The following is a 27461-nucleotide window of genomic DNA, read 5'->3' on the forward strand; positions in this document are numbered from 1 at the left end:
GGAGAAATAAGGGCTCACGAGTCTCTTAACAAATACTTCTTCCTAACACTCCCATAGTGGTGTGGCTTTGAGTAAAGACATCCAAGCTGGTCCTGTCTTGGGATCAGATGATGTCGTCAGCTGGGCATCTAAAGCCTGTGTGTGCTCAGTGCTTCATGAGAGGTGATGTTAGCTCAAGAGAAAGCATAAATAACTGCACATGTCTACACCTCTGGTGGCCAGTGACATAGCTGCATCTACTCCAAAACTGTAAGCTCCTTTGGAGCAGCCAGCCGCCCCCACAGCCCACACCTGGGTCTCCACACGTGCACAGCATCCTTCATCCTGATGCTCGTGGTGGTACGTATGAACGAAGCTTTCTGGGGCTGCTAGGTATTTCACTAGGATAAGCCCATTCTCCCTCAGGACAGCATGTGACTCTCAGGTTTCCAGGGGATGGAACTTTTGGACCACGCTAGAATATGGATGCAAATTTGGAGATTTCCGTCCACTTAACTGGCAAGTACTAGGTGTCTGTGTTCGGTGCCCAAGTGTGTTTTCACACATGCTCTCTGCCTTGGTTCCAATGCCATCCACGGTCTGTGCATGCTTCCTTTCCCCCAGTGATTACCTACAACTCGCAACATAAATCCCGTTTCTTTCTTAAGAGTTAAAGTTAGAGAAAAATTGGTGAAAGAGGAGAGTGCTCGCAGCAGCCCTGAACTCACCTCAGAGTCCTTAACTCAGAGGAGACAGCAGCCAGCACCCGCGCATTTCCTGCCTATCCAGTCAGAAAGTTCCGCCTTTGATAGGGTCACCAGCAAAGCAGTGAGCTCACTGAGGCCAAGGCAGAGTGGTGTCCTGACAACTGACCCTGTTCATGCCATCAAGCTGGTCACCATGGACACACCAGAAAGCACATCTGAATGCAGCTGGGTGGGGTCAGCCACCCCAAAAGTTATAAAATCTACCACCTTGAAGATTCTAGAAGGTGGGCCAAGGGATGCTGCAGTACTCCATATTTGTGAGTCAAAAGCAGAAGATGTGCTCTCCCCGGAACCTCTGGAGAGGAGTCCCAAGTCACTTTTGACCTCAGAAGATGACAGACTTCTGAGAGGCCACAAAGACCCCTCTGGTAATAAAGATGTGGATGAGGCCATCATTCACTCCATCGACGGAGAACCTGAGAGAGAGCGGCAAGTTCAACACCCACCCACTCAGAGAACCGGCCGGAGTGAAATGCTTCTGTATGTTCAGAGTGGTCCTGTGTCCCAAGATGCCACATTGACCAGTCATGCGAAGGAGGCCTCTCCGAAGAAGCGCAAGGTTCTGGCCCGCTCCCTGTCGGATTACACAGGCCCCCTTCAGCTCCAGGCCCCCAGACACAAGGATGCGGCCCCAAAGCAGGAGCTAGAGCTGCACAGTTCCAGGGCAGAAGGGCCTGGTGCAGAGGCCAGCATGCTGGACACCAGAGTCTCCGTCGCCCAGCTCCGAAATGTATTTATGGAGTCGGCCAGAGCCAGCAAGAAACCCGAACTGTAGGTGATGCTCCCAGCGTCCTGTTGATATGTCACTTGCACGCCCTTGGCAGACGATTCACATCTCCACCTATGGTGTGTCCTGTAAGCTTAGCTCACAAGTGTGTGCAGGGCAGAGTGTACAGGAAATGGCTCACACACTACCATTCTGCTTCTGCCTACTAATGGGGATCTGGAGGAGTGGGTCTCTAGAGTGTTCCACGTGCAGATGGTGCATGGTAGCAGCATGTAGAACCTAGCAGTCTGTCTTGACTCACTGAGATGCATAAACCTTTCCTCTCTCTCTCTCTCTCTCTCTCTCTCTCTCTCTCCCTTTCCTATACCCCCTTCCCCACCCCTCTCTCTCCCCTTCCTCCCTTTCTTCTCCCCTTCCCTTTCCCTGTATTGCACTTGATGCCCTGTGGTCCTAAAAGCCAATCCCGGGTTGAGAGGTCAGCTGAAGGAATTGGCTTGCCCATGGAACGGGAGAGAGGGTCTCGGAAACCAAGGCGCTACCTTTCTCCTGGTGAAAGTAGAAAAACTTCTGAGCGATTTAGAACTCAACCTATAACCTCAGCAGAGCGAAAGGAGTCCAATAGGTAGGCATGTGTGTGTGCTGTTAGCAGTTCAAACACGAGTCTCACTACCCTGGAGGGCCTGATGGTATTTGCACAGGATTCCAGAGTTGTTCCATCTCAGCTGTAAGGATAACTTCCTTTACTAATAAAATGTATTTCCAAAGAATGCTGCTTTTCTTTATAGAATCAGCTTGTGGTTTTAAGCTACCCACAGGCGAGGTGAGAAGAAACACACTTGTTAGTCAGCGCTTTTAGACCTTTATGCCCCCCTTAAACTGGCGTCTCAATCAAGCATCCTCCACTGAGCATAAGGGATTCTGGACTCATCTTAGAAATGGCTTACTTCTTAAATTTTACATTTTATATGACATCATCATATGCAAATGATAGAATGGATAACATTCTCCAGCAGTATGCCCGCAGTCCCCATGTAATAACTTCTTGTCGATACTATCTTTTCTTCACAAGGTGTGCACCAGGCTGGGGTTGTATGGACATGCTCCACCGTGTCACCTAACCTTTGTTTAGTAGTTCCAGCCAGAGCTCACACCAGTGTGTCTTTAAATCTCTAAGATGGTTCACTTGCATGATGTTTCATGTGTAGCTGGTATGTCCACGGATAGTCACTGCCATTCTCTGTCCCTATCTCTGTCCCTGTCTTCCCTAGATACCCTTCTGGTTCAGAAGTGCCAGTGGCCGAGGGTGAGTAACTCCTTTTCTTTTTCATTCTTTTACGTTTTGTCCAGGTTAAATTTAATCTGGACCTAAGATGTGGGGCTTGGTGGGTGAGGAAGCCTGGAGCCCATCAGTTTCTCACTTTCTTTCACATTGCCTTGATGCAAACCCCAGCTGAAATGCTCGGATCAGGCTTCCCTTGGCTTTGATTTAAGTTAAGAGGCTGGTTCAGTGAACAACATGGAATAGCCATTTTGACTAAACAACAAAGTATGTTTTACTGGTGACTACTGCACCGTTCTTCAGCAAGGCAGGCTGCTCCTAGGACCCGTTCTTAAGTTCTTTTAAACAGACCAGTCAGTAACCACCACCGTCTGGACACGGTCTGGTTTGAATTGCAGTGGGAATTAGTACTCCTTACTGAGGAGAAGGCATGGGCTCCTGGGGGGAGACAGCCCGGTTATGATGTCAGTTCCTCTCCTCTTGGAATCGAGGGATGGCCAGGTCAGTCTTGAGAAGCATTTCAGCGATGACGAATGCTTCCCAGTGGGGTTCAGTTTTTATTTATCTCGTGGCTTTTACAGATGAAGAGAAGGTGGATGAGCGGGCCAAGCTGAGCGTTGCTGCCAAGAGACTGCTGTTCAGGGTAAGATGTGCCAAGTGGTTTAAGGACCATACCTCCTACTAAGGAAGATGCCCCGGGCCCTGGCATCTCACACACTTGCAGGAGCCTCGGGGTCTCCTCACCTACTGCGCCTGTTGCTCTCTTCCCAAGCTGAGTTAGGCAGTGTCCCTTTACTCTAACAGACTACCTGAGATTATCACCTTTTTTTAAAAAATGAAAAAGTTTGTCCTGGCACACTACTTCAGAGGTTCTACTGTATAAGCAGTTGTCTCGGTTGCTTCAGGCCCGTGATAAGGCGGGAGAGGGTAGCTGCTCACCACTGGTAACAGGAATGAAAGCCAAGGGAAGAGGCAGGATTCTGGAATCCTTTTTGAGACCAATAACCTTGAACTCTGCCCCACCTCTTACATCCCTCCAGTATCAAGCTGGGACCGACGCTTTAGGATCTCTTGTGACTGGATTTGGCCACCCAGCTAACCCAGCCTCAAGTGTTCATTCTGATGGTCTCTCACTGGTGTGCCCTCCTATAAACCCTCCAGGAGAGCAGCGGGCACTTGGTTACCCCAGGGTTTTCTTTGAATTCATGTAATCCCACAGTGTTTTCTAATGGCAGGAAATGGAGAAATCCTTTGATGAACACAGTGTCCCGAAGAGACATTCGAGAAATGCAGCCGTGGAGCAGAGGCTGCGCCGCCTGCAGGACCGTTCACACACACAGCCCATCACCACAGAGGAAGTGGTCATTGCAGCCACGTGCGTCTCTGGGGGAGTTCTTAGCCTGGCCTGTACCTTCATCTTTAAAGGGAGATTCAAGAATTTTCTATAAGAATGGGGCAGTTTAGCTAGAAGCCGTAGAGAGGCGTATATTTCATGCTTACTCTTGATTTGGTTTGGTTTTTCTGCCATCTAAACAGTAATGAGATGTACCTGCTGTAGGTCCTAGGCTTACAACTGAAGCGTTTTTTAATCCCTGTGTTTTATCTTTCACAATGAAAATATAAAACACGAAAGGAGATAAGCAATAACGAGCCTCAGCTACAATGGCTGTCGGCTCCTAGCCTGTCCTTCTCCGTGTGCATAACCTTCAGCCACGCCACAGCCATTTCATCCTTAAATATCTTAGTACATACCTCTAAGAGATAAGCATTCATTTTGTTTTTAAATCATCGCCAAAGTGTCTAAAAATTAATTGGCAGATGGACACTTTCCAGAGAGCAGGAGACCTGCACTGGGGCAGTGTGCTGGTATGCTGAGATGGCCTCGCCTGGGCCATTCACAGTTAGCAGATCCAGTCAACCGAGACTGTGTATTAGCTTTTTTAATCATTTCTGTGGAGTGGTGACATCCCTAAGAACTTTCGTCTGCAGGTTTGCCGTTGGAGCCTGCTTGAGGTCATCGGCTCTCACTCACAGTGTGCCCCCACCCTGTGCACACTGGACGATGCTTTACCACTGAGCTACATCCCAGCCTCAGGCTCCTCCTCGCTTTTCCTCCTGTGTTTGTAGACAAGTACACCTGTGCATTTACCCACGACTCATAGCATAGCCATTTGCTTACAAAATAATGTCTTGGATTGGCTAGTAGACACTGTAGCAGACACCCTAAAACACGGCTGGACTCTTCTGGCTGGCTGTGGTCGATACTTGCTTTTTAAATGACTTCTTAGAATGAGGCTATCTGTTCTAAGCCGGCTCTTTTTCAAGCTCACTCCTCTGCTCGTCCATTTACTCTGGGTGGCCCATGCCTCCCGTTCCTTCCATCTGTGTCGCTTTCCATTGTTCTTTTGCGATTCATTTCCCCTCAAAGTGTTTAGCAAATATTTTTTGGTAAAAATATTTGACTTTTGCCTTTCCGGATTTACAGCTGTGCCTCCTTTAATGCTTCTTTTCTTCTCTCTCCTCATGAATGCTCCTCCTTTGGCCATTGCTCTTAAAGTGAACCTATCCCTGCTTCGTGTTCTGGGGTCACCCACCCTGTAACGGCGAGACTTCCTAGCCCCACTGTAGCTAGAAGTACTGTGCAGCCTGCCAGGTACTGGACACGTAGCTGCATGTAGCGCCCAGTGCCACGGTGCCGGGCAGCAGGTGCATCTGGAAGCCTTGAATGCCTTTCATTTGTCTGACAAACAAGTCAGTGCAGTGAGTGTTCCTGAGATGTTTGATGTTTTGTCCTGTCATAGTGCAAGGTACCATTAATTTCGTGACTGTGTGAGAAAGATATAGTCCTTCTGCCTGCTCTGTGTTGGCACTAAGATTGTACTAACTCACGTATATATCTTTTTTTTAACATAAAAATGGTCATTCCTCAAAGACCTTTTTTTTTTCATCTAAAATACTAACAGGCAAAGACTAATTTTACATTACATGAAATTGAAATGTTGGCAAGATCGAGTTATTTTTAAATATGTGTACACACAAATCCAGAGCAAAAACCAAGTACTTCTGTTTGCTAATTTGGAGAGAGGAGACAATGCCTTTAGATTTTAAGATTGGTTGTAGAAATTATAGGATTCAGTATTTTAAAATTATGTTCATAAATTATATAAATATCCACTGTCTTAACTATGATAAGCCAAAATACAAGAGCTAAAAATAAGACTCAGAGATGTTACATGACAGAGCTAGAGTAAACCAGCCTGATCCAGAAGCAGGGCTATCTTGAGAAAGATTTTTTTGCCCTCCCTGGAAGGCTGGGATCCTCGGGCGTCCATGCATGCTCACTTGTCCTCATGACGTCTGGACAGAGACTGGTGTCTGGGACTGCCTGTGCATCAGTGATTAATAAGAACGAAGGCAGAGTATCCTTCTTACAACAGAGTTGCCTGAGGCAGAGACAATGTTCTCTTGGAGACCTTTTGCGAATCATGCTGCCCTCCTGCGCTTGAACCTCCTCCTTTCCCTTGAAGTGGAAGCTATTATATTATTATTATTATTATTATTATTATTATTATTATTATTATTATTATTATTATTATTGCTGTTATTGTAGTAATAACGGCAATATTCTGGGGCTTTGCACATACTCATCCAAAGCTGTGCTACCATGCTCCCCAGCCCCCGCAGTCCCTGCTGGGATTGGGGGACGTTTAATCACCTGAGATTTTCTTCACCTTTCAAGTTGCAGAGAATTACATTTAAGTAACTTTGGAAATTGGCAGAAACCTGGGAGAGACATGTGTTCAAATCACACTCTGACAGAGAGAAGGTGCTTTGCAGACTTTGTCACTGGCAGGAGGCCATATTGTTCCTAACTATTCAAAACCAAGAGACCACCTCCCTGGCGGCCTCTTAGGAGGATGACTGAGGCAGGAATGAGTTTCTGCCTTTCCCTTCAGCCCCTGTAACTGGAACCACCCAGGATTCCTCTCGAGGAAGGTAGATGAGGCTTGATGCCAGCTCCTTCAGCAGGAGATTTCCTTTGTAGATAGGATTCAGAGCTAAATGTCTGCCTGTCTGATGGTGCTGGTGTCCTATGCTGACTCTGCTGCTCACTGTCTTATTTGAGAACCAAACAGCTGCCTGCTTCTCGCCCAAACCCATCAGGGAAAATGAGCCCTTTACAAAACATGCGACATTTTTAAGAAAGTTAATATATAAATTGGCGGTAGGCATTTATTTGTTTTTCTTTGTACATCTGACTCCTCCTTCCTTCCTTCTAGGTTACAGGCATCGGCTCGCCAAAAGGCCTTAGCCAGGGACCAGGCAAATGAGGGCAGAGAGTCTGCCGAACCAGGCGAGCCTGATTCCTCCACTCTGAGCTTAGCCGAGAAATTGGCCTTGTTTAACAAATTGTCCCAGCCAGTCTCCAAAGCCATTTCCACCCGAAACAGAATAGACGTGCGGCAGAGGAGGATGAACGCAAGGTATCAGACACAACCGGTCACTCTTGGAGAGGTGGAGCAGGTGAGTGTGTCAGCTCTAACTGCAGTGTGTGTGTATGTGTGTGTGTGTGTGTATTGTATAGGTATGTGTGTGTAAGTGTGTGTATGTGTGTGTGTAGGGTGTGTGTGAGTGTAGTGTGTGTTGTATATGTATGTGTGTGTGTCTGTATGTGTGAGTGTGGTGTATATGTGTGTGTGTGTGTGTGTATACATGGTGGTTTGTGTGTGTGTGTCTGTATGTGTGAGTGTAGTATGTGTATGTGTGTGTATATGCATGGTGGTTGTGTGTGTGTGTGTGTAGGGCGTGTGTGAGTGTGGTGAGTGGTGTGTATTATATATGTATATGTGTGGTGCGTGAGTGTGGTGTGTGTTGTATATGTATGTGTGTGTGTGTGTGTCTGTATGTGTGAGTGTGGTGTATGTGTGTGTGTGTATGCATGGTGGTTTTGTGTGTGTGTGTGTATGCATGGTGGTTTTGTGTGTGTGTGTGTCTGTATGTGTGAGTGTGGTGTGTGTATGTGTGTGTATATGCATGGTGGTTGTGTGTGTGTGTGTGTGTGTGTGTGTAGGGCGTGTGTGAGTGTGGTGGGTGGTGTGTGTTATATATGTATGTGTGTGGTGCGTGAGTGTGGTGTGTGTTGTATATGTATGTGTGAGTGTGGTGTATGTGTGTGTGTATATACATGGTGGTTTTGTGTGTGTGTCTATATGTGTGTGGTGTGTGTGTGTGTGTGTGTGTGTGTGTGTGTTCTTTGAATACAGCTGTGCAGTCCTGCTCTTGGGTTCATGGTACAGGACAGGGTCAACAGGTGAGCCTGTAAGCGGCTTCACCTTTCCTCAGGAAACACGTTTGCTCTATCCTCTGTTGTTCATCACTCGCTTGGAGTGAGTCCACTGTGGTTGATTATAAAAGCAGAGGCAAACTGCCTCCCCAGAAAGTTTGTTTGTGAATGTGCTCTGTGTGTCCTGTACTCATGCAGGCTGCTTTTCCAGTAAGACCTGACAGGAGGCTGTACTGCAGGTGCCTTATCCCCACCCACGCCCATCCCTCAGGTGACCCACGCCCATCCCTCAGGTGGCCCGCGCCCATCCCTCAGGTGACCCACGACTGTCCCTCAGGTGATGATGCTTCTAAACTGTGTCCCTCCAGGTACAGAGTGGGAAGCTCATCTCCTTCTCACCCACTGTAAACACCTCTGTTTCTACCATGGCCTCTGCGGTGGCTCCCACGTACGCAGGGGACCTTCGGAAGCCATCTGTTGACCACAGCACAAGTGCCACTGACTATAAATCCCCTTCTCCTGCGGAAAACTCAGACTCTCCAGTCAGAAGCATTCTGAAAGCACAGGCTTGGAGGCCTTTGGCAGAGCACAGTGGGAGCAGAGGAATGCCGGGGGAGTCGGGAGAGACAGAAAGCAGGAATGCTGTGACTGTGGCTGCCGGAGACAGTGGCGTTCAAACACGCGGAGCCTTCGAGGAGGAAGGGGAGCCCTCCTACCCCATCCTTGGCGATGGCCAGAAGGAACCTAAGCACGGCATCCTGAGGCGGGGAAGCTTAGAGCTAGGGAGTCCTTCCGCTGCACACCTTGGTGATGAGCTGAAGGAATTTTCCACTGCTAAAAGCAGTTTGCAAGAGAGTCTGCACCTGAAGGATCAGCAGGCCTCAGAGGAGATCGCAGATGTGGAAAATGTCATGAGGAAGTTCTCACTCAAAGGTAAGGCTCTGCAGCTAACTCCCAGGCTTTCTAATCTCACAGACTTCTTGCATGTGTTCGTGTTGTTTCTGGTTAACTACATCTAGAGACGGGTTATCACTAGAATCGATCGGAAGGTCAGTGAATCATAGTCCTTTCCCCAGACCTCTCTTCCCCTCGAGTCTGACGCAGTCAGTGAACTGAGAGAGTTTAACAACAGCAGAAGTGTCTGCAATTCTTAATACCCCTTGATAAGGGTTTTGGGTGACTGGTGACATTAACTCACACAATAGCCTTCTGAGCTCCTGGACTGTGTTGACCCCTTTTACTAAAGCTGATGACCCAAAAGTCCTGCACCCGATAAGCATGGAGAGTAAGGACTTGAACCTGTGTGGTTTCCAGACTTGTCATACATCCTCATCATATAGTTTACGCACTGTCTGCTTTAGAGACTGGCCTGCTTGTGTTGACACACATCGATCGTGTGTCTGTTGAGATGGAATTGGGTTGAGTTCAGCTCACTGGAAATGAAGACGTACGGGCAGCACAGCTTATTCAGGCTAGCTTTCTTGCAGTGGCCTGGGTAACCCTCCGTGCGCCCACAGCCTGACTCTGCTGGTGCTGCACCTTGGGGTAGACAGCTGGAAAGATGTTTGCCTGGGCACTGATGCTCACTGGCTCTCATTCTCAGAGTTTGGAGAGACTGCTTTGGAGCAGACGGAGGCGGCTGCCAGGAAAGCCTCTGTTCAGATGGCAACCCCAGGGGTCCGGAAGCCGCAGGAGTCCTCTGAGCAACCAGCAGAGAAGCTCTTCAGGAACCCCAGCGCCATGTTTGCTTCTGGAGAGGTCAAAGTGCCAGTGGGTGACAGCATCCTGGATTCACCCAGCAAAACCATGTCAATCAAAGAAAGGTAAGCCCTTCGGTGATTGGCAGGCATATTGTGGAGGGATGCCAACTTGCTGGCCTATGCTGTCAGGCTAAAATAACCCTGGGAAGCCAAGGCATAAGAACACGAGCTACACCTCGTTTAGCAAAGATGAGATGTCCAGTCCAGACTTGGAGGAAGGATGAACAGGCACACCTTGTTTGTCTATGGTCTCCATCTATTATTTCATATCCAGTTTTCTGGGACCTGCGACCTAGGCTCTTTCTCGTGCAGAAACATGTGATTCAAACTGCAGGGACAATCACCTTCTGATATTCTGGGTAAAACAGATATAGGATGAAGATAGATAAGTTCACACACAGGATCCGTGTCTTAGAGATTAGAATCTGTTTGCTGTGTATTATAGGAAATAAGATGAATTGCCTTTTTCTAAATTTTTGTTACATGTATTTATTTGCATGTGTGTTTGAGTGTGTTCGTGAATGTGTGTGTGTGTGTGTGTGTGTGTGTGTGTACTTATATACATGTACCATAAAATGTGTGGCAGCCAATGGACAGCTTGCAGAAATCACTCCTTTTCTTCGAGTGTGTGGTTCCTGGGATGGAGCTCAAGTTGTTAGTTTTGGCATGCTGAGTCATCTTACCAGCCAAAGATGAATGATTGTTTTGAACCTAGAAATTTTCTTTTTTTTCCCTCCCCCTCCTTCCTTTTTCCTCCCTTCCATCCTTCCTTCCTTCTCTCCTTCCTCCCTCCCTCTTCTAATTATTTTCTAACTTCCTCACTCCCCCACCCTCTCCTCTCCCTCTCCCTCCTCTCCCCTACTTTTTCTTTCTCTCCTTCTACCTCCCCATTTCCCCTTCCCTCCCTCCCTCCCTCCCTCCCATGCTGGTGAGTTCACCTAGAGCTTTGCACCTACTAGGTAGGCAAGCACTTTACCACTGAGCTGCAGCTCTGGCCTGGAAATTTCATTAGATAGTAGCTGTGGGATTTCTTGATTCACTTGCTTGTATTCAGTAAACTCTAGTGGATCTGTATCTTTCTGTGAGTTATTCCCTGAGAGAAAATGCTTCTGTTTAAAGCTGGACTACTATGGAGCACAGCTTTTTAACCAGGCTTTGTAGGGACGTGAGAAGGTGACTCGAGGCTTCTGTGAACTACCTGAAAGCGAGTCTAAACACAGGGATACAGGCACCTGTTGCTTATCTGGAGTCAAAACCTCTCAGAGATTCCTGACCCAAGTCTACTCAGAATTCTGGCAGGAGTTATTGCAAAATATTCAGCTACTTCATTTCATTGTTAATGGTCTTTTTAAAAGGTCAAGGTCCCTTTATTCCGCAATTATGTTGGCTATCATAAAATGTGTTGATAGGAAGTAGGTCACCCATGACCTCCCCCTGTGTCTTGATGGTACTTTTGTGTGTACATCACTGAAAATACTCAAGTATTTATCTTTACCATTCACAAGAGAAAGCTCCCCGAGTGGGGACTCTAACCCTTCTCATCATTAAGTGAAGCTTGATCTAGTGAGAAGAAGGGTGTTATTCAAACAGTTATTTGGGCTTTGCTTTGCTTTCCTTGGGTGACATATAAACTTCAAGGTCTTTCAAACCATACTTAGTCCAGCAATTCTGACTGCCTCAATTTGCCAAAGAAGGTATCTTAGTAAGGTTTTCTATTGCTGTGAGGAGACACTGTGACCATGGCAATTCTTAAACTCCCTTACGTTGCTTCTGTTGGGTAATTTTGTTACAGCAATGAGAAAAACTACTACAATGTCTAGAGAGTCTAGTTTGAACCATCAACCAGAGTGAAAATTAGCATTCTTTTTCTAGTGGATTAACAAAGCCACCATTTTATCACTGTCTAAAAGATGTGAGAACGCAGGGTCGTCTTTTAGGAACATTTTTGAAAAAGTGTTGAAGTTCTGTAAGTTAGAGATGGAAGCCTGTGAAATCTATTGGGCCTTTCCAGTCACAATCCCATCTCCTCTGACTCTGGCTCATTTGTCCCTTTCCACTCTGGGGAGAAGATGACCAAAAAGCCAGAAGACCCATCCTTTAACCTGAGGGCTCTACAGATTGATACAGCTCCTATAGATAGTGGAGAATCCACCCCTTACAGAGAGGGTGGAGAGAGGCAGAGATCTGCCTTAGGGGATAACGAGGGTCCCTGTGTACATGCCCCTTCATTGCTCCTCTGCACCCTACACAGCCTGTCTCTATGTCTCCCCAGAAAACTCCTGCTCTGACTTTGAGCTGGAACATATCAGCTACCAGTGAGTCCTCAGATTGGTGTAGGAATAGAGAGAGGTCTCACCTTTATTTATTTGTCCCTGAATCAGCCTCTCAGTTCTGGTGCTTCAAGGAGTATCTGGGGTTGAGTAATTTGGAAAGCAAAAGAATGTACTTTGGCTCCATTTTCTTGAAAATGCCATCTCAGGAGGAGGCTCTCCTGCCAGCTTAGAACATGGAGGAAGGTCCGGTCAGCTCAGCCAGACCTTTCCTCCTAACAGCTACCTAGAAAGACTGGTTTCAAGGAGAAGAGATTTATATTGGCTGTCTCAAGTCTTCAGCTCCCAGTTGGCTAGTTCTGATACTTCTGGGAACCCAGGAAGTGGAGAGCCAGCAGGAGAGGGCTAGAGGGGATTGATTCATGCACTGAGGGAGGCTGACCCCTAGTGGTCCCCACCAGCCCTCAAGGATTGACTCCAGGGGAACCTCTCCAGAGAGCAGCTAATGAGAGCAGCTCTTCCACTACTGATCCAGAGCCAGAGTACAAACTCTTTCTCAAGAAAAAGACATTAATCCGTTCTAAGTATCTCTTCATGCCCTGACGTTCTGCTCAGGTTGCCATCATGATGGCAGTTAGCATGTGTGACTATACTACAGACCCCAGAGGAGGCTCCACTCCCAGGCGCTCTAGCACACCCAGGATCCCAGGAGCTTGGTCACACTGGGATCTCAGGGTCTCAGAGGCAGCTTGACTCCCAGGGGCTCTGACACACCCAAGATCTCAAGATCACAGGATCCCAGAATCGCAGGATCACAGAGATAGCTGAACTCTGAGGAGTTCTGACACAACCAGGATCACAGGAAGAGCAGGCTCCAGCCAGATATAGAGAGGGCAAGTAGCACTAGAGATAACCAGATAGTGGGAGGCAAGCGTAAGAACATAAGCAACAGAAACCAGGGTTATGTGGCATCATCAGAACCCAATTCTCCCACCATAGCAAGTCCTGGATACACCATCACACCAGAAAAGCAAGACTCAGATCTAAAGACGCTCCTCATGATGATGATAGAGGACTTTAAGAACATATATAACTAACTCCCTTAAAGAAATACAGGAAAACACAGGCAAACAGGTAGAAGCCCTTAAAGAGGAAACACAAAAATCCATCAAAGAATTATAGGAAAACACAATCAAACAGGTGAAGGACATGCGCAAAACCATCCAAGACCTTAAAATGGAAATAAAACCAATAAAGAAATCACAAAGGGAGACAACCCTGGAGTTAGAAAACCTAAGAAAGATGTCAGGAGTCATAGATGCAAACATCACCAACAGAATACAAGAGATAGAAGAGAGAATCTCAGGGGCAGAAGACACCATAGAAAACATTGACACAACAGTCAAAGAAAATGCAAAATGCAAAAAGTTCCTAACCCAAAACATCCACAAAATCCAGGACACAATGAGAAGACCAAACCTAAGGATAATAGGTATAGAAGAGAGTGAAGATTTCCAACTCAAAGGGCCAGTTAGTGTCTTCAGCAAAATTATAGAAGAAAATTTCTGTAACCTAAAGAAAGAGATGCCCATGAACATACAAGAAGCCTACAGAACTCCAAATAGACTGGACCAGAAAAGAAATCCCTCCCATCACATAATAATCAAAACACCAAATGCATTAAACAAAGAAAGAATATTAAAAGCAGTAAGGGAAAAAGGTCAAGTAACATATAAAGGCAGACCTATCAGAATTACACCAGACTTCTCACCAGAGACTATGAAAGCTAGAAGATCCTGGGAAGATGCCATACAGACCCTATGGAGAACATAAATGCCAGTCCAGACCCAGCAAAACTCTCAATTACCAAAGACAGAAAAAGCAAGATATTCCATGACAAAACCAAATTTACACAATATCTTTCCACAAATCCAGCCCTACAAAGGATAATAGATGGAAAACGCCAACACAAGGAGGGAAACTACACCCTAGAAAAAGCAAGAGAGTAATCTTTCAACAAACCCAAAAGAAGACAGGCACACAAACATAATTCCACCTCTAACAACAAAAATAACAGGGAGTAACAATCACTTTTCCTTAATATTTCATAACATCAATGGACTCAATTCCCCAATAAAAAGATATAGACTAACAGACTGGATACGTAAACAGGATCCAACATTTTTTGTTGCATTCAGGAAACCCACCTCAGTGACAAAGACAAACACTACCTCAGAGTAAAAGGTTGGAATACAATTTTCCAAGCAAATGGTCCCAAAAAACAAGCTGGAGTAGCCATTCTAATATCAAATAAAATAGACTTTAAACCAAAAGTTATGAAAAAGGATAAGGAAGGACACCCCATACTCATCCAAGGAAAAATCTACCAAGATGAACCCTCAGTTCTGAACATCTATGTTCCAAATGCAAGGGCACTCACATTCATAAAAGAAACTTTACTAAAGCTGAAAGCACACATTGCACCTCACACAATAATAGTGGGAGACTTGAACATTCTACTCTCATCAATGGACAGATCATGGAAACAGAAACTAAACAGAGACACAGTGAAGCTAACAGAAGTTATGAACCAAATGGATCAAAAGTGTGTTGGTAACACTCTCCCTTAATGAGATTCTTTTTTTGGTATATTTTTCCCCTTGGAGAAAGTTGAACTGATAATTTTTCAAAGAGTATCTTTAGAAATTAGTTTGTGTCAGGATTCAAGGTAAAGACAAGGTAATCTAGAGGGAAAGACGGGCTGGGAAGAGAAGAGAGCGGTGATTAGTCATCACTGCCTTCACTTGAGGTAGATTCCAAGATGCTGTCCTTCTCTTTTTATTAGTATGCTCACTGTACAAGGCATTGTTTCACTGTGACATTTCCACACATGAGTAACACAACCTGCCCTGTTTCTCTGTCCTGTTCTTCCCGTTTTAAGGCCCCCTTTAGCAGTGTTTTCTAACTGCTGCTTCTATCCCTAAGTGTTATTTCCCCAAGTGGCCAGAAGGGGTCATAGGAAGGCATTTTGCTGGAGATAACTTTTCTGTCTCCCATCACTCAGGGCATGAGGAAGGCAGAGTCACTTCCCTTACTCAAATGATGGTGCCTATTTATCTGACAAGTCAGTTCCAGCTTTTCTTTCCAAACAACTAAAAATAAGTCTTTGTGACCATCATGGAAAGGATGCTTTTGTAAGTTCTGAGAGTGGGGTGCATCTTTGTGACCGTCATGGGAAGGAAGCTTTTGTGAGTTCTGAGAGTGGAGTGCATCTTTGTGACCTTCATGGAAAGGATGCTTTGGTAAGTTCTGAGAGTGAGGTGCTGTTCTCAGCTGACGTGTCCTCCTTTCAGGCTGGCACTGTTGAAGAAGAGTGGCGAGGAAGACTGGAAGAACAGGCTGATTCGGAAGCAGGAATATGGCAAAGCCACCAGCAGCCTGCACACGCAGGAGGTGGAGCAGTCCCTGAAGAAAAAGGTACTGTGTCGACCACACGAACGCCTCACTGTGTGTCTCGGGAATGAGTGTGTGGCTTAACCACCCCTGCTTTAGACCACTGGTCCCTTAGGAGACACTCTTTGTCACTATGCTGCTAAAGCTAACCACCAGGTTAAGGCTAGAGGCCAAGATGGGTGCCAGCACCATGCAGTTGCCTCAACAAACGCGTGCCTCAGTTTCCAAATGTGTTCACTGTTAAATCTTAAATAAAGTCTGCTGTTAGAATGTGATCAAAGGAGACAACTAACCACAATAGTTTATAAGTTGCATAGCAAACACGGACTTAAATTGTGGTTCATAAGGACTTTCTGCCTAATCGTAAGTCTGTTTCATGATGGTGAGGTATGGCTTTTATTGAAGACCTATGTATGACTATCAATTAAATTAAGTCACTTGTGTGAGCATTTTATATGTGGGCCTATCAAAGGATTGTTGGCTCACAAATGTAGTGATCATCAGCCTTGGCCAGGTAGTCCACGCTTCCGCCATGATGTCCTTGCCCACTGATGCTGTGGATATTAATGTGCTTGCTGGCTGAGGACAATGATGCACTTGAGCCACACCCAGTTATACAACTTCTAGAATCTTCTAAAGTCTTCAGAAACATACAACTGAGTAGCAGAGCTGTCAACTATGCATGGTGTCACTTCCCAATGCAGTTGTTTTGAAAGATCCAGATTCCCTACAGTCAGGTCAAAACAAAAACAAAGCTCAAACCGAGATGGATTTCCCACAGGTCTGCTTAGGAGAGAGAGTGAGGGCTCATGTATTTCCAGAACGCTGTGGGCAGAGGATGGGTCTGAACTGCAAGACACTTGGCTGAGGCTCTTCAAGGCAGGAGACTCAGGCTCCCTGCATTCACTTTTGCGATAGAAAACCCAGTTCTGGAAGCAGCAGGGCTCTAGGCCCAGCCTGCAGCTGCGTGTGCCACCCCAGGCTTGCTCAGCTCCCACTTCTGCAGCCATGGTGAACTCTCTGTTCCTAGACTCTTCCGTGGCCTAGTTCACTTTGGCCTAGACAATAAGCTCTTTGAAGTTAAAATAAGCCGATCTATTTTAGGCCCTTGTCCCTCAGATGGGGAAATCTCAAGTTCTGTTAAGGTCACTCAGTTTTCAGCTGCCTCTGACAACATGGAGGTTCATTTTTCGCCAAGGACTGGGGGTCTGCTTCTCTGCACCTGCATGAGGGAGGCGACCTTAAATCTGGTGTTTCTCAAGACGACACTTAGGCTTGCTTGAAAGCTACTCCAAGTGCCTGTCTGAACGCCACCCTGGAGAAGGGAAGACATTGCTGGCGTATGCATGCAGACAAAAGCCTGGTACCTAGGGAAAATTGAGACTTTCTCATGGGTAGCCATCAGGAGAACAGGAGGGCAGGTCCCACAAATGTCACTCTTACAGCCAAACACAAAGAAGCTGGACCTGTAGTCGCTCGCACCCCAGATCTGAGTCTTTCAAAGAGCGTGCATCTATGGTTACCAAACATTTTCTAGCTCATGGTATTTGGTACACAGACACAGATTGCAGCTGTGGGAACGTAGAAGAGTAAGCCATGTCCATATCACCCATGAAAATCCATGTGACACTGGCTCTGAAGCACATTGTGGAAGCAGGTGGGGAATTGAAATGTCCCAGCAGCCACCTCATGAAAAGGACATAACTAAGCATAGTGACACACACCTGGAGTTCCAGCACTTCCAAAAGAGAAAGATGCCCACATTCACCTGTGGCCTCTGTAGGTGCACACATGTGTTTATCTGCATACACCATATACACACATACACCACAAAACAAAACCAATTCCTATTTCTGTTAATACCACAGTAATAATTTAAAACTTTGAGGATCTAGTAAGACTCTAATAAAGACACTAGCAGGCTGGAGAGACAGCTCAGTGGTTAAGAGCAGTGGCTGCTCTTCCAGAGAATCCAGAGTTAGTTGCCAGCACACACATGGGAGCTCACAACGGTCCGGAACCCCAATTCCAGAGAGTCTGACGCCCTCTTCTGGCTTCTGCGGCATCAGGCATGTACTCAGTGTGGAGGCATACATGCAAGCAAACACCTGCACACAAGGAAATGATGGGATTCTTTTTCTTAAACATAAGAACCGCTAGGGGGCGGGGTGGCCATTATCCCAGCTCTCAGGAGGCTGGGACAGGAGATTTCTGTATTGCTCATTCCTTTCTAGGCTACTTAGAGAGTTTCAGGTCAGCCAAGGCTATAGCATGGTCCCTGTCTCAAGGCAACAGCAACAACAAATTAAAATAAATAAATGCCTTGGAAATCTGTAACTGTTTTCCATGTCAAAGGGATTGTCCCCAAAGAAACCACAGTGTTTCTGCACATGTGTCATCTGGGGCCCTGTGTGATAAAAAGGTCTTATTTGGGCTCATGAGTAGCTTTGAAGAAAGTAAGCCTTTTCCTTACTGTTCTCAGCCTTCATCCCTAGGGGCGGTTAATTGCTTTTTAAGCTCTTCCTCAAGATTAACAAAATGGCTCTTTAGAGCAGGTTACCCCAGCTGGCCTCACTTCCCATGGAAATGACTCAGGTCCCCTCCTTCCCCTCTTCTCCCCCTCACAGCCCCCATCCCTGCCTCCTGGACTTGAGTGAGTGTAGGTCTGGGTGAGCAGGCAGGCATCTGGGCTCCTGAATGTGGCACATGCACTTAACAGTAAGGACCCAAAAGCCACTAAGCAGCAGCATAGACCAGGTCCACACTTGAAGGGACATGTGTACTTGAGCAGGATTTGTTTTCGTGTCCATCAGAAGGAAGACAAAGCAAGGTCTTGCAGAGGTCCCTGCCAGCCGTCTTCTTTCTGTCTAGCAAATTATAACGAGCCCTCAGCCCTACTTGGGCCTAGTGAACACTGCGGTGTAGAAGGTGACTTATGTCCGTTTGAAGACAGTCATCCAGTGTCTGGGACTTTTCCCAGGAAATAGAATTCCATTGTAGAACTGGCTGCCTCCAGGCCTGACCTGTGTGTGAGTCCTGGGCAGGACTGGGTGCCCTACCTGCTGCTTCACTAATGAGGTCGGGTAAGGCTGGGGTCTCAGATGCCACCAAAAAGACCTGAAAATTCAAGGAAGGGACCCTTGCCACATTTGTGCTGTCGTGGCTGAGGAGTGTCATGCTGTGAAGTGATGTCTGCTCACGGGTTGGGTTGTCCATCCTCCTGCCCCTGAGAAATGGTTGCATGCTGTTCATGGCTCTGGGATGTGCGCATGCGCATGCTTCTGCCTGCCGGAATGCAGGCACGGAGTGATCAGCACCTCAGAGCCTGCTCTTCCCGTCCTCTACAATGTTCCTATTTGTTTTAACCTGTAGGAAGAAGGAGGACTTACAGCTGATAATGCCATTTCTAATCTGCTTTGGGTAAGCCTGACTCTAATGCAAGTGTCCTTCTATAAAGGAACACAATAGATTCCGCTGGTGGGTGCCGAGCTTAGACGCACAGCCTGGAGACAGAAGTGCAAAGAGAGAGGGGTCTACCTTGAGAACACTACAGAGAATCCTCAGAGCCATGACTCTGAAAAGGAAATCTGGGGATTCTTAGTGGAATCTTTTGTGTATATATGTGTATGTATGTATATGTATGCATGCATGTTTGTAGATATACATATATGTACATACACATATATGTATACAGACATTATATATATATTTCATGTGTGTGTGTGTGTGTGTGTGTGAAAAGAATCATATATAGAGGGAGGCCAACACTTTCCTGAGTGTACTCAGTTCATGGTTCTACATAGCATAATTTGTTTTTAGTGGCACAGGACCATCTCAGGCAAGTACAGATCATCTTAACAGTGTCACAGTGGCTATAATTGTCACTAGTTCCTTGTTAAGTTCTCTGGAAACCTTATCTGGGGAAAAAAACAGCTTTGATGGACTAGTGCCTCACAGTCCCTTAGAAGGGCAGAGACCCTCTGCTCACCAAGCATAGGTAACTGTCCCTATGGCTGCTAACATGGCTTCTAATTTCATGGCACCTATGGGTTCCCATGCCTTCCCCACTTGTTTTTTATATCTCTGGGCAGCATGCAGAGTTCTTTGAGTGTGGCAGCTGATTCTGTGTCCTAATATAATGAAAACGTCACAGAGAATGTGGTCATTTGTGCTAACATGTTTAAGCTGTTGGCACAAGGCCCAGCTCTCATCCCTTTAACTAATATCCATATACATTTATATATGAGTTCCAGTAATCTGCCATTCACTTATTCAGTTACTATACCGCCCTGGCACAGGTACATGGCAGGGCCAGGTGGAAGGTATGTCATTCAGCAATGACACTCAAAGGAAGGATGGTCTTAGAACCAAAATTGCTATGAGAAAGTTAACTGTTGGAAAACTTGTCATGTGTGTCTCCTCCCCCCCTACTCCCCACTTGTCCACTCCTACACCCTGGTCCGCCTTCCAGTTTTCCCTCTAATCCTCTTGCTCTGCCCTATAGGAACCTGTATTTGCTTCTACTTACTCTCCTGCTATGCCTGCTGCCCATAAACACCTGTCTTTTGTATCTGTTAATCAGGTGAGGAAAAGCCTATGGATTGGGTCCCACTGCAGTTTCTGAGTGGTACAGAAGGCTTTGTTTGGGGGATAAGCAGCTCCTTTGTGGCATTCCGTGTGTGGAGAGGAAGGCAGAGGTTGTGCGTATCTCTGTGTGATTGTGCATGTGTTTAACGTTTTCATAGTTTTCAAAGTAGCTCAACCCACACCTATCCGTGACCCCATATTCTTAGGTGGATTCCGTACTATGAATTCCCCCTCGAAGTCATGAAACTGAGTTTGAGGAACAAGTTCAATTTTTCTACCTCTGACTTTTCAGTCCTGAGGCAGGAGCCCAGGAAGCAAGAGAGCATCCGTGGTTCCAGCTGAGTACTTCCTCAGCTCTGACCCACATCTTCTGCCACTACATCGGCATACAGGACGGCGTCCCTCCCCTCATATGCTTTGTCCTTTCCTGACCGTTATTCTTACCTTCCTGATTTTGCTCAACCACTGATCTTAATCTCTGTAGAGCTGGAAACAGGCAGTTTTCACTCTTGTACCTTGAAAGCTCATTTCTTTTCACTGCTGGGCAATATTCATGTGTCTGAATAGACCAAGCTTATTTAGCCATTCACCTTCCCGATGGCATCTTGGTTGGGTAATTGTGGGTAGAGCAGATATAAGCAAAAACCCATGTGCAATTTCTTTTGTTAAGACACAAGTTTCAACATTCAGGTGTTAAGGACATGATTGAGAAAGTCTACGATAAGAGCATGCTTAGTTTCCTAAGAAGCTTCCAGATGTCTCTCACAGGGGCTGCATCAAGTTCACATTTCCCCAGTATCCAACGACGTGTGTGATGTTGCTCAAAATCTTTGAAAGCTCAAAAAAATTTTAATGTCAGTGTTTTAGATTTTGGCCATACCAAGAGATATATCATAGGGTCACATTTTAGCATGTGGGACCCTCACAGTGTGTCATTGTTGACTATACTGTCATGCAGTTCTTTTCCACCCATGTGTAGTCTCTGTTCATCCATTTCCCAGTCTGTGAGTTTTGCAGTCCTTTGTGAATCTTGGATAACAGTCCTCAGTTAAGTAAGGCCTTCAAATATTTCCTTCCATCCTGTGGTTTGTCTTTTCATTCTTCTGACAGAGTCTTTCACAGAGCAGTTTATTAATCTCAGCCAAGTCCAGCTTGGCAACTAATCCTTTCATAAATCATGCCTTTGGTATTCTACCTAAAAGATGGTTAGACCCAAGCTGGGAAGAATAACATGCAAGAGGCCATAGTCTTAGTAGAGTGGTGTACGTGTACGTGTGTGTGTGGGGGGGGGGGAGGAGATTAAATTCATGTTTAGTGTTTCTCCTATTAACTCTTAGGAGTTTTATAGTTTTATACTCCACAGATAAGACTATGAGCCACTTGGAGTTAGTTTTTGTAAATTACATATGATCTAATCTAGGTTCATTTTTGTTTTATATGTAAGCAAGTATGCAAATATCCCGGCACATGACTTCTTAAAAATACTCCTTTCTCTGTAGTACTACCTTATTCCTATACTCATTGGGGTTCAGTCAGCTGTAGGTATGCGGGTCTGGTTCTACAATTTCTATTCTGTTCTGATGATGTAGTCAATGCCATACTGTCCTGAGTCCTATAGCTTCATGAATATTCCAGCTGAGAGTTCTACCTTCATCCTTCAGTTTCTGTGGCCTGTTCCAAGGTTTCTGCTTCTCCTTATACATTCAAGTTCAAGATAAGCTTATCTATTTATAAAAGAAACTTGTGGGACTTTTCTTAGGATCTAGAGAATATCAAATTGGTGAGAACTGAGTTGAACATCTATCCATGAACATTGGATATCTTCCACTGAATTTTTATTAAGTTAAAAAAAATCATCAAAAGCAATTTATGTTTTATGTCCTCAAACTTTAGAACATTTTGAGCCATGTATTATCACCTTTAACCCTTTACCAAGATGTATGTGTTAACATGTTTATGTATTATGTTAACCGTGTTCTCAGTGATAAGTCCTTTACTTTGCTCCAGAGTGATGGTGTCTTGAAGTTTCAAGATTCCAGAGTACAGAGAAGGAAATAATGTGTTTGAACAGTGCACAGGCTCTGTGAGGCAGTGTGCAGCCTCTGCTTCCTCGCCAGCTGGTGACAGGACCAGACTGAAATCACTTCAAATTCTGAGCACAGGGCTTCTACAGCATTGCCTCCAGTTTCAGGTCCCTAGGCGCTGATGGAGACATGGATGGAAATCTTTGCTCAGGGGAAATCAAAGCTGACTTCTTTACCATCACACAGAGCTTTGATTCTTGGCCTTATCTCTATTACTTAGCAAATTCTCCTATCATTTCTACAGTCATTTACTCAATGGAAGGTAAAAAAAAACTTAAAAGCCAGATCACAAGAGTTCTTCCTACGAACCTTGTTAACTGTGGAGGAATTTTGCCTTTTAATTAGCTGTTAATCTTAATGATACCTGAGCTGCACTCTCCTGCCATATCTCATCTCTGTGGTGAAAAGTGGAGATTTGCTGTAATTCCTCAGTGGGTTAGGAGAAAGTCAAGCTAGCTTTGCATCCTGGAAACGCCTCACTAGCTGTCCTGATGTCTGCTCATCCTCCTTTCTCCCCAGCCTCTTCTCTTTCTCCATCACACCCCTGTCCCCTCTCCTATTCCCTTTGCTTCTCTCCACCATACTGACGGCATCTGCATTTGCAAGAGTAACATTAGTAAAGCAGGCCCTCTGCCAGTATTCAGCCTCCACTCTCGCTGTTCTAGGCTACCAAGCACCCACCTGCAAGACACAGAGCTTACCAAACAAGAAAAAGATCTAATGCAGGAAAAGCCACTGCTTACCTGTTATTCCTGCTATAGCCTTAGAAGGCCAAGGGGCGCAAACTTGGGGTTCCCCAGGACAAACATGCCAAATAGCCAAGTTATCTAAAAATTTCCAGAGAAAGAAAAACTTGTATGTTTAATACTTGCACTTAGAAGGACGTAGAAAACAATCCTTCTGGAAGGTTTGGGTAGAGTCGCTCCATCTCAGGGCTCAGAGCTTCCATCTTCCATGAAAACACTTTGGGGGCTTCCAGGAGAGCTAAGCTGGTGACTGGAGGCACACGACTTTACTACACCCTGCGCTTTGGAGAGGCTGTGAGCTCACCATAGAGAAAGGAGCCAATTTTAATGGCATTCTGGATGGTTTCAAGAAATATTTCTTAGCCAGCTGCTCTGTTGGTTTTAATGAAACCTTACTTGGACACTTCATTTTCAAGCAGACTTATTCCCTCAAACTTCATTGTATCTTTCCTTCGAGAGAAACTCAAAGTTTACTTAGTAAATTTACATAGCTAAAGTGTTCTTTCTAATTTAGGTCATGGTATCAATCCTGAGTGGAAAGGTTTTAAAGGGCTTTTTAAACTGTTAGTAGTGTTCATATTGGCAGCAGTTAAAACGTGTAGGGAAGTTTCCATCCTAGGCAGGGTGCCCCTGTACCCTTCTCCTGACACGATTTCTCCTTTCCACTCTTCCTGTTACTTCCCTCTCCCTCTCTCTAGTCCCCTCTTCCATGTCACATTTGACTGTATGAGTCTGTGTCTGTGTCCCTGTGACTGTCCTTACGAGTTTGACTGAGTATGTGAGTGTGTGTATATGTGACTGTTAATGTGTGTGAATGTTTGTGGCTGAGTATGTGAGTGTGTATGTATGTGTGACTATTAATGTGTGTGGTTGTATATGTATATATGTCTATGTGTATCTACATGTGTGGCTGTATATATGAATGTGTCTGACTGTATGCGTCTAATTTTATCTTTCCTTCCTGAACCGTGAGCATGATGTTTGTACAGTATGACGACCTGCCCCAGTTAGTACTTCAGTGAGTGCTGCCTAAAGTTAAAGGCATTTTCCTTCGTGCCCATGAAACAGTGATCACAACAGACACTTGACACCGGCCTCGGGTTTACCAAACCATGTCTGTATTTGAACTGTCAAGTTTTCCCCAATAGTATTCTTATTAGACCCAGCCCTGGGCCCACACCAGGATCATGAACACTGCATTCAGCTGGCAAACTCTGAGGCAAGGTTACCACTTGGCCTGAACTACTAAGGCTATCAGAACCACTTCTGGCCATGATGACTGGCTGGAGACTCCTGTGCAAGGAAGATTGGTGGGTTAGAGGATGGGGACACTGGCGTCTGCCAACTGAAGTCACCCACGTTAGAGACTCAGATGCCAAGAACTCGGTGTGGGTTCTCGGTGTGGGTTGTGTCTACCACAGAGAAATCCTGAGTGGCAGGTCTGTTGTGATGTAAAGCCTCCTCCTGAGCTCCCTTCGCTGCTGACATCACTGCAGAACCCGAAGGCCCACCCAATGCTGGGGAGTCGTGTAATTCACAGTCCTCCTAACCAGCTCTCCTACGTCATCAGGGTCAGGACACAGGCAAGACACAGCAAATGCTGCCAGGCTGAACTTTACACCTCCATCTTTCCCCTCTTTGTTCCCCTTCTGTGCATTTTGTACACAGAGAGTCACAGAAAGTCGAGAGAGCCAGATGACGATTGAAGAGAGGAAACACCTCATCACTGTGCGAGAGGAAGCGTGGAAGACGAAGGGCAGGGGAGCGGCCAACGACTCCACACAGTTCACCGTGGCAGGAAGAATGGTGAAGAAAGGTCAGGCACACCTGTCCATGGAGGGGGAATGGTACATGACGACTCATCAGGGAGGAGGGAGGCCCTGGTCTTTACATCTCACACTGCTCTGGTGTTGAGTGAGCGAGTGGGTTTCCATGGTTGTGTAGGGTGTTTCTGCTGCAGACACCATAGTACTACCTCTTCAGTATGGGAAGCCCAATCCAATCTGTCTTTACTTCAGAATCATCTGTTTGGAAAACGAGTGCATTTGTAGGACTGAGATGTAATTGTAGCTCTGCAAAAAGAAAAAAAAAAGGAATTTTAACCAATCACTTCTCTCAGTTACTTTAAATTGTTTCCATCTTCTTGAGGACTGACATACAATACATTCAGACACACCTTCCCACCACCACCAAGGAAGCCTTTGGTATCAAAGACAGTTTAGCAATAAGGAGTCCCTCTTGTTCTTTGCAAGTCAGCTCTCATGTCCCTTGACTCTAGCTTTGCAAGCTGTGGCTTACAGAGGTCAATTTGCAGGCGTGTAACAAATGCCTCAAAGATGTTCTGGGTTCCAGAAAGGAGACAGGGATGCCCTGCCGATCACCTAGTGCACCATGTACCCCAGAACTGCTGTGAAGCTAAACCCAGAGATGCAGAAAACAGCACTGTGTCACCTTGATCAGTAGTCTCCAGAGAGTTTGAGGATGTTTGGTGCTTGAATTCATGTTCTATGGCACACGGTTAAGTGTTAGGGTCCCTCCATCATCCATATGCATGGATCCTCATTTCTCAAACTATTATCTAAAAGCAGATTTCCTACTTACCGGTAATGTCTTCACATATGCTTAGTCTTTGGGTTCTGCCAGCTACACCTTCAGTTTATCAGTCCTTCACCTCAGACCTTCCATTCTGAATAGAGCCTAACTCTTTCATGGTGTTCAAGAGACGTTTGCCGAAGGGAGGAAGAGGGAAAGAGGGCACACCTGGGAGGGTAATTTCCTTGAATCTTACTGCAAGAAGCCTTTGAGACAAAGGTGTCAACCTTGAGAGACAGCAGAAGGCCATTATCCTCACAGGATGAAGTGGGACCTGGCTTTTCTTCAGGGGATCGTGGACCTGTCTAGTCAGGTGTGATCTGGCGCCCAGCCCCCTCCCCACACTTCTCTTCCCTGACCACCTACCACCAACCCCTTATTAACAAGAGGCAGGAGTCTGGGCTCAAATCCATTAAAGACAGCTGGAACTGAACATGAGGCAGAGCTCAAGCCTTCAGCTCCTAGCTCCAACTTGTGTCCTAATGGTGATTTGCTGAGTTTCTATTTTAGTTTATTTTGCTATCTCATGTGTAGAGTGCTAACTAGGCTCCCCGCATGTACCTCTCTCCTTGTGCCCTGGCCCACACTGTTGGTTTAGATACGGAGTAGTCTACCTCACAGTGAATGTTCTGTTCCTAGTTCCCTGTACAAGCTGTGTATTTTCCCATGGTTCGCAAGTCATGGGTGTTTCTGGCGGGTAATAGTTTCCTTGCTTTTAATCTGATACAAAAGACCACCTCTACTTTTGAACTATTAGTTCTCTTTGATTTGCAGTTATATGGAATCTGGTTTTTGTTGACCGCAGATACAACAGTCCCAGACCCTAGCCCAGGAGCCATCCCCAGGATTCTAATTTCACTGTCCCAGTGGCCCATTCAGACAGCTGCAGGGGTTCAGTGTTTCTCCCCAGGAAGCTCTGAGCTCTCCTGATTTTCTTTGGACATTCTCTGCTTTTTATATGCTATTACTCTGTGGTGTAACCATTACCACATCACAAGCTCTTGCTAGTACTCTGAGATGGGAGAAAAACCTTAGGACATGCTGTGAGTAAAAGCCATGAAAATGTTCCCAGAGAGGAGGCCCATGTCTGTTACTTTTAGAGTTCACTGAAAAGAGCTGTGGGGAGAACTTTGGTTGCTTTAATGCTTCGAAATTTCACTCTGTATCCCATGTTGCATTATGGGGAAACCCCATAACGTCTCGAGCTGAGAAGGCAATGTCTCACAGGTCCAGGAACTCTTTTGTGCATTGTGACCTGACTGACAGCAGGGGGCGCTGTAGCAGTGGGATGTGCCCCGAGTCCGTGAGAAGGGCAGACTTTGCTAGCTGCTTTGAGACTATCAGCCTGCTGAGCTGAGTCTAGTTATTGCCTTTAGAGCCACTGAACTCCTCTGGTAATTCAAGCACTCTTTAGTAGGTAACGAGTCTGTCCTATTTTGTGACACTCGATTTTACTTCTATTACTACATTTCAAGAAATTTTACTTTCTCATGGACATGAGCTTTTTGTTGACCTGGTAACAGAAATGAGTTTTAGAATGTATGCACATATATTTGCAAATGTATATGTAAATGAATGTTGAGAAGTGTTTCCAGCTCAAAACTTAAATATGGAGCCACTTTCTGTCTTGCCTTTTTCCTGCATTTGAGTGTTTCATTTGCATGTCTAGCTCATAGGAGGAAGGAGCAGAATGCTCCTCTATTTCTCAGAAGATGAGAGTAACATACATGTTCTCTGTCTTGTAGGACAGCACTTACAGGGCTATGTCCTCTTAAATATGCACGCACGCGCGTGCACACACACATGCATACCACACACACACACACACACAGAGGCACACACACACATGCATACCACACACACACACACACAGGCACACACACATGCATACCACACACACAGGCACACACACATGCATACCGCACACACACAC

At 45.8% G+C, this 27461-nt stretch overlaps 1 protein-coding gene across 22 annotated transcripts in view; it reads left to right on the forward strand.

Annotated features, from left to right (window-relative positions):
- The window catches only part of Svil (supervillin), a 202556-nt gene that overhangs the window by 144961 nt on the left and 30134 nt on the right, over positions 1–27461 (forward strand). For 9 of the 22 annotated variants that reach the window (XM_031364880.1, XM_031364879.1, XM_031364877.1 and 6 more), the window contains 13 exons: positions 648–1517; positions 1931–2095; positions 2742–2776; positions 3334–3395; positions 3988–4127; positions 5310–5405; positions 7033–7276; positions 8405–8969; positions 9640–9859; positions 15420–15543; positions 18892–18939; positions 20024–20101; positions 24605–24752. In XM_031364880.1, the coding sequence (XP_031220740.1) occupies positions 648–1517; positions 1931–2095; positions 2742–2776; positions 3334–3395; positions 3988–4127; positions 5310–5405; positions 7033–7276; positions 8405–8969; positions 9640–9859; positions 15420–15543; positions 18892–18939; positions 20024–20101; positions 24605–24752 (2795 nt within the window). The remainder of the gene's footprint in view (positions 1–647; positions 1518–1930; positions 2096–2741; positions 2777–3333; positions 3396–3987; positions 4128–5309; positions 5406–7032; positions 7277–8404; positions 8970–9639; positions 9860–15419; positions 15544–18891; positions 18940–20023; positions 20102–24604; positions 24753–27461) is intronic. The other 13 variants (XM_031364892.1, XM_031364893.1, XM_031364894.1 and 10 more) reach the window with 8 other exon arrangements.

The sequence above is a fragment of the Mastomys coucha genome, unplaced genomic scaffold (genome assembly GCF_008632895.1).
Source record: "Mastomys coucha isolate ucsf_1 unplaced genomic scaffold, UCSF_Mcou_1 pScaffold13, whole genome shotgun sequence".
Classification (NCBI taxonomy): Eukaryota; Metazoa; Chordata; class Mammalia; order Rodentia; family Muridae; genus Mastomys; species Mastomys coucha.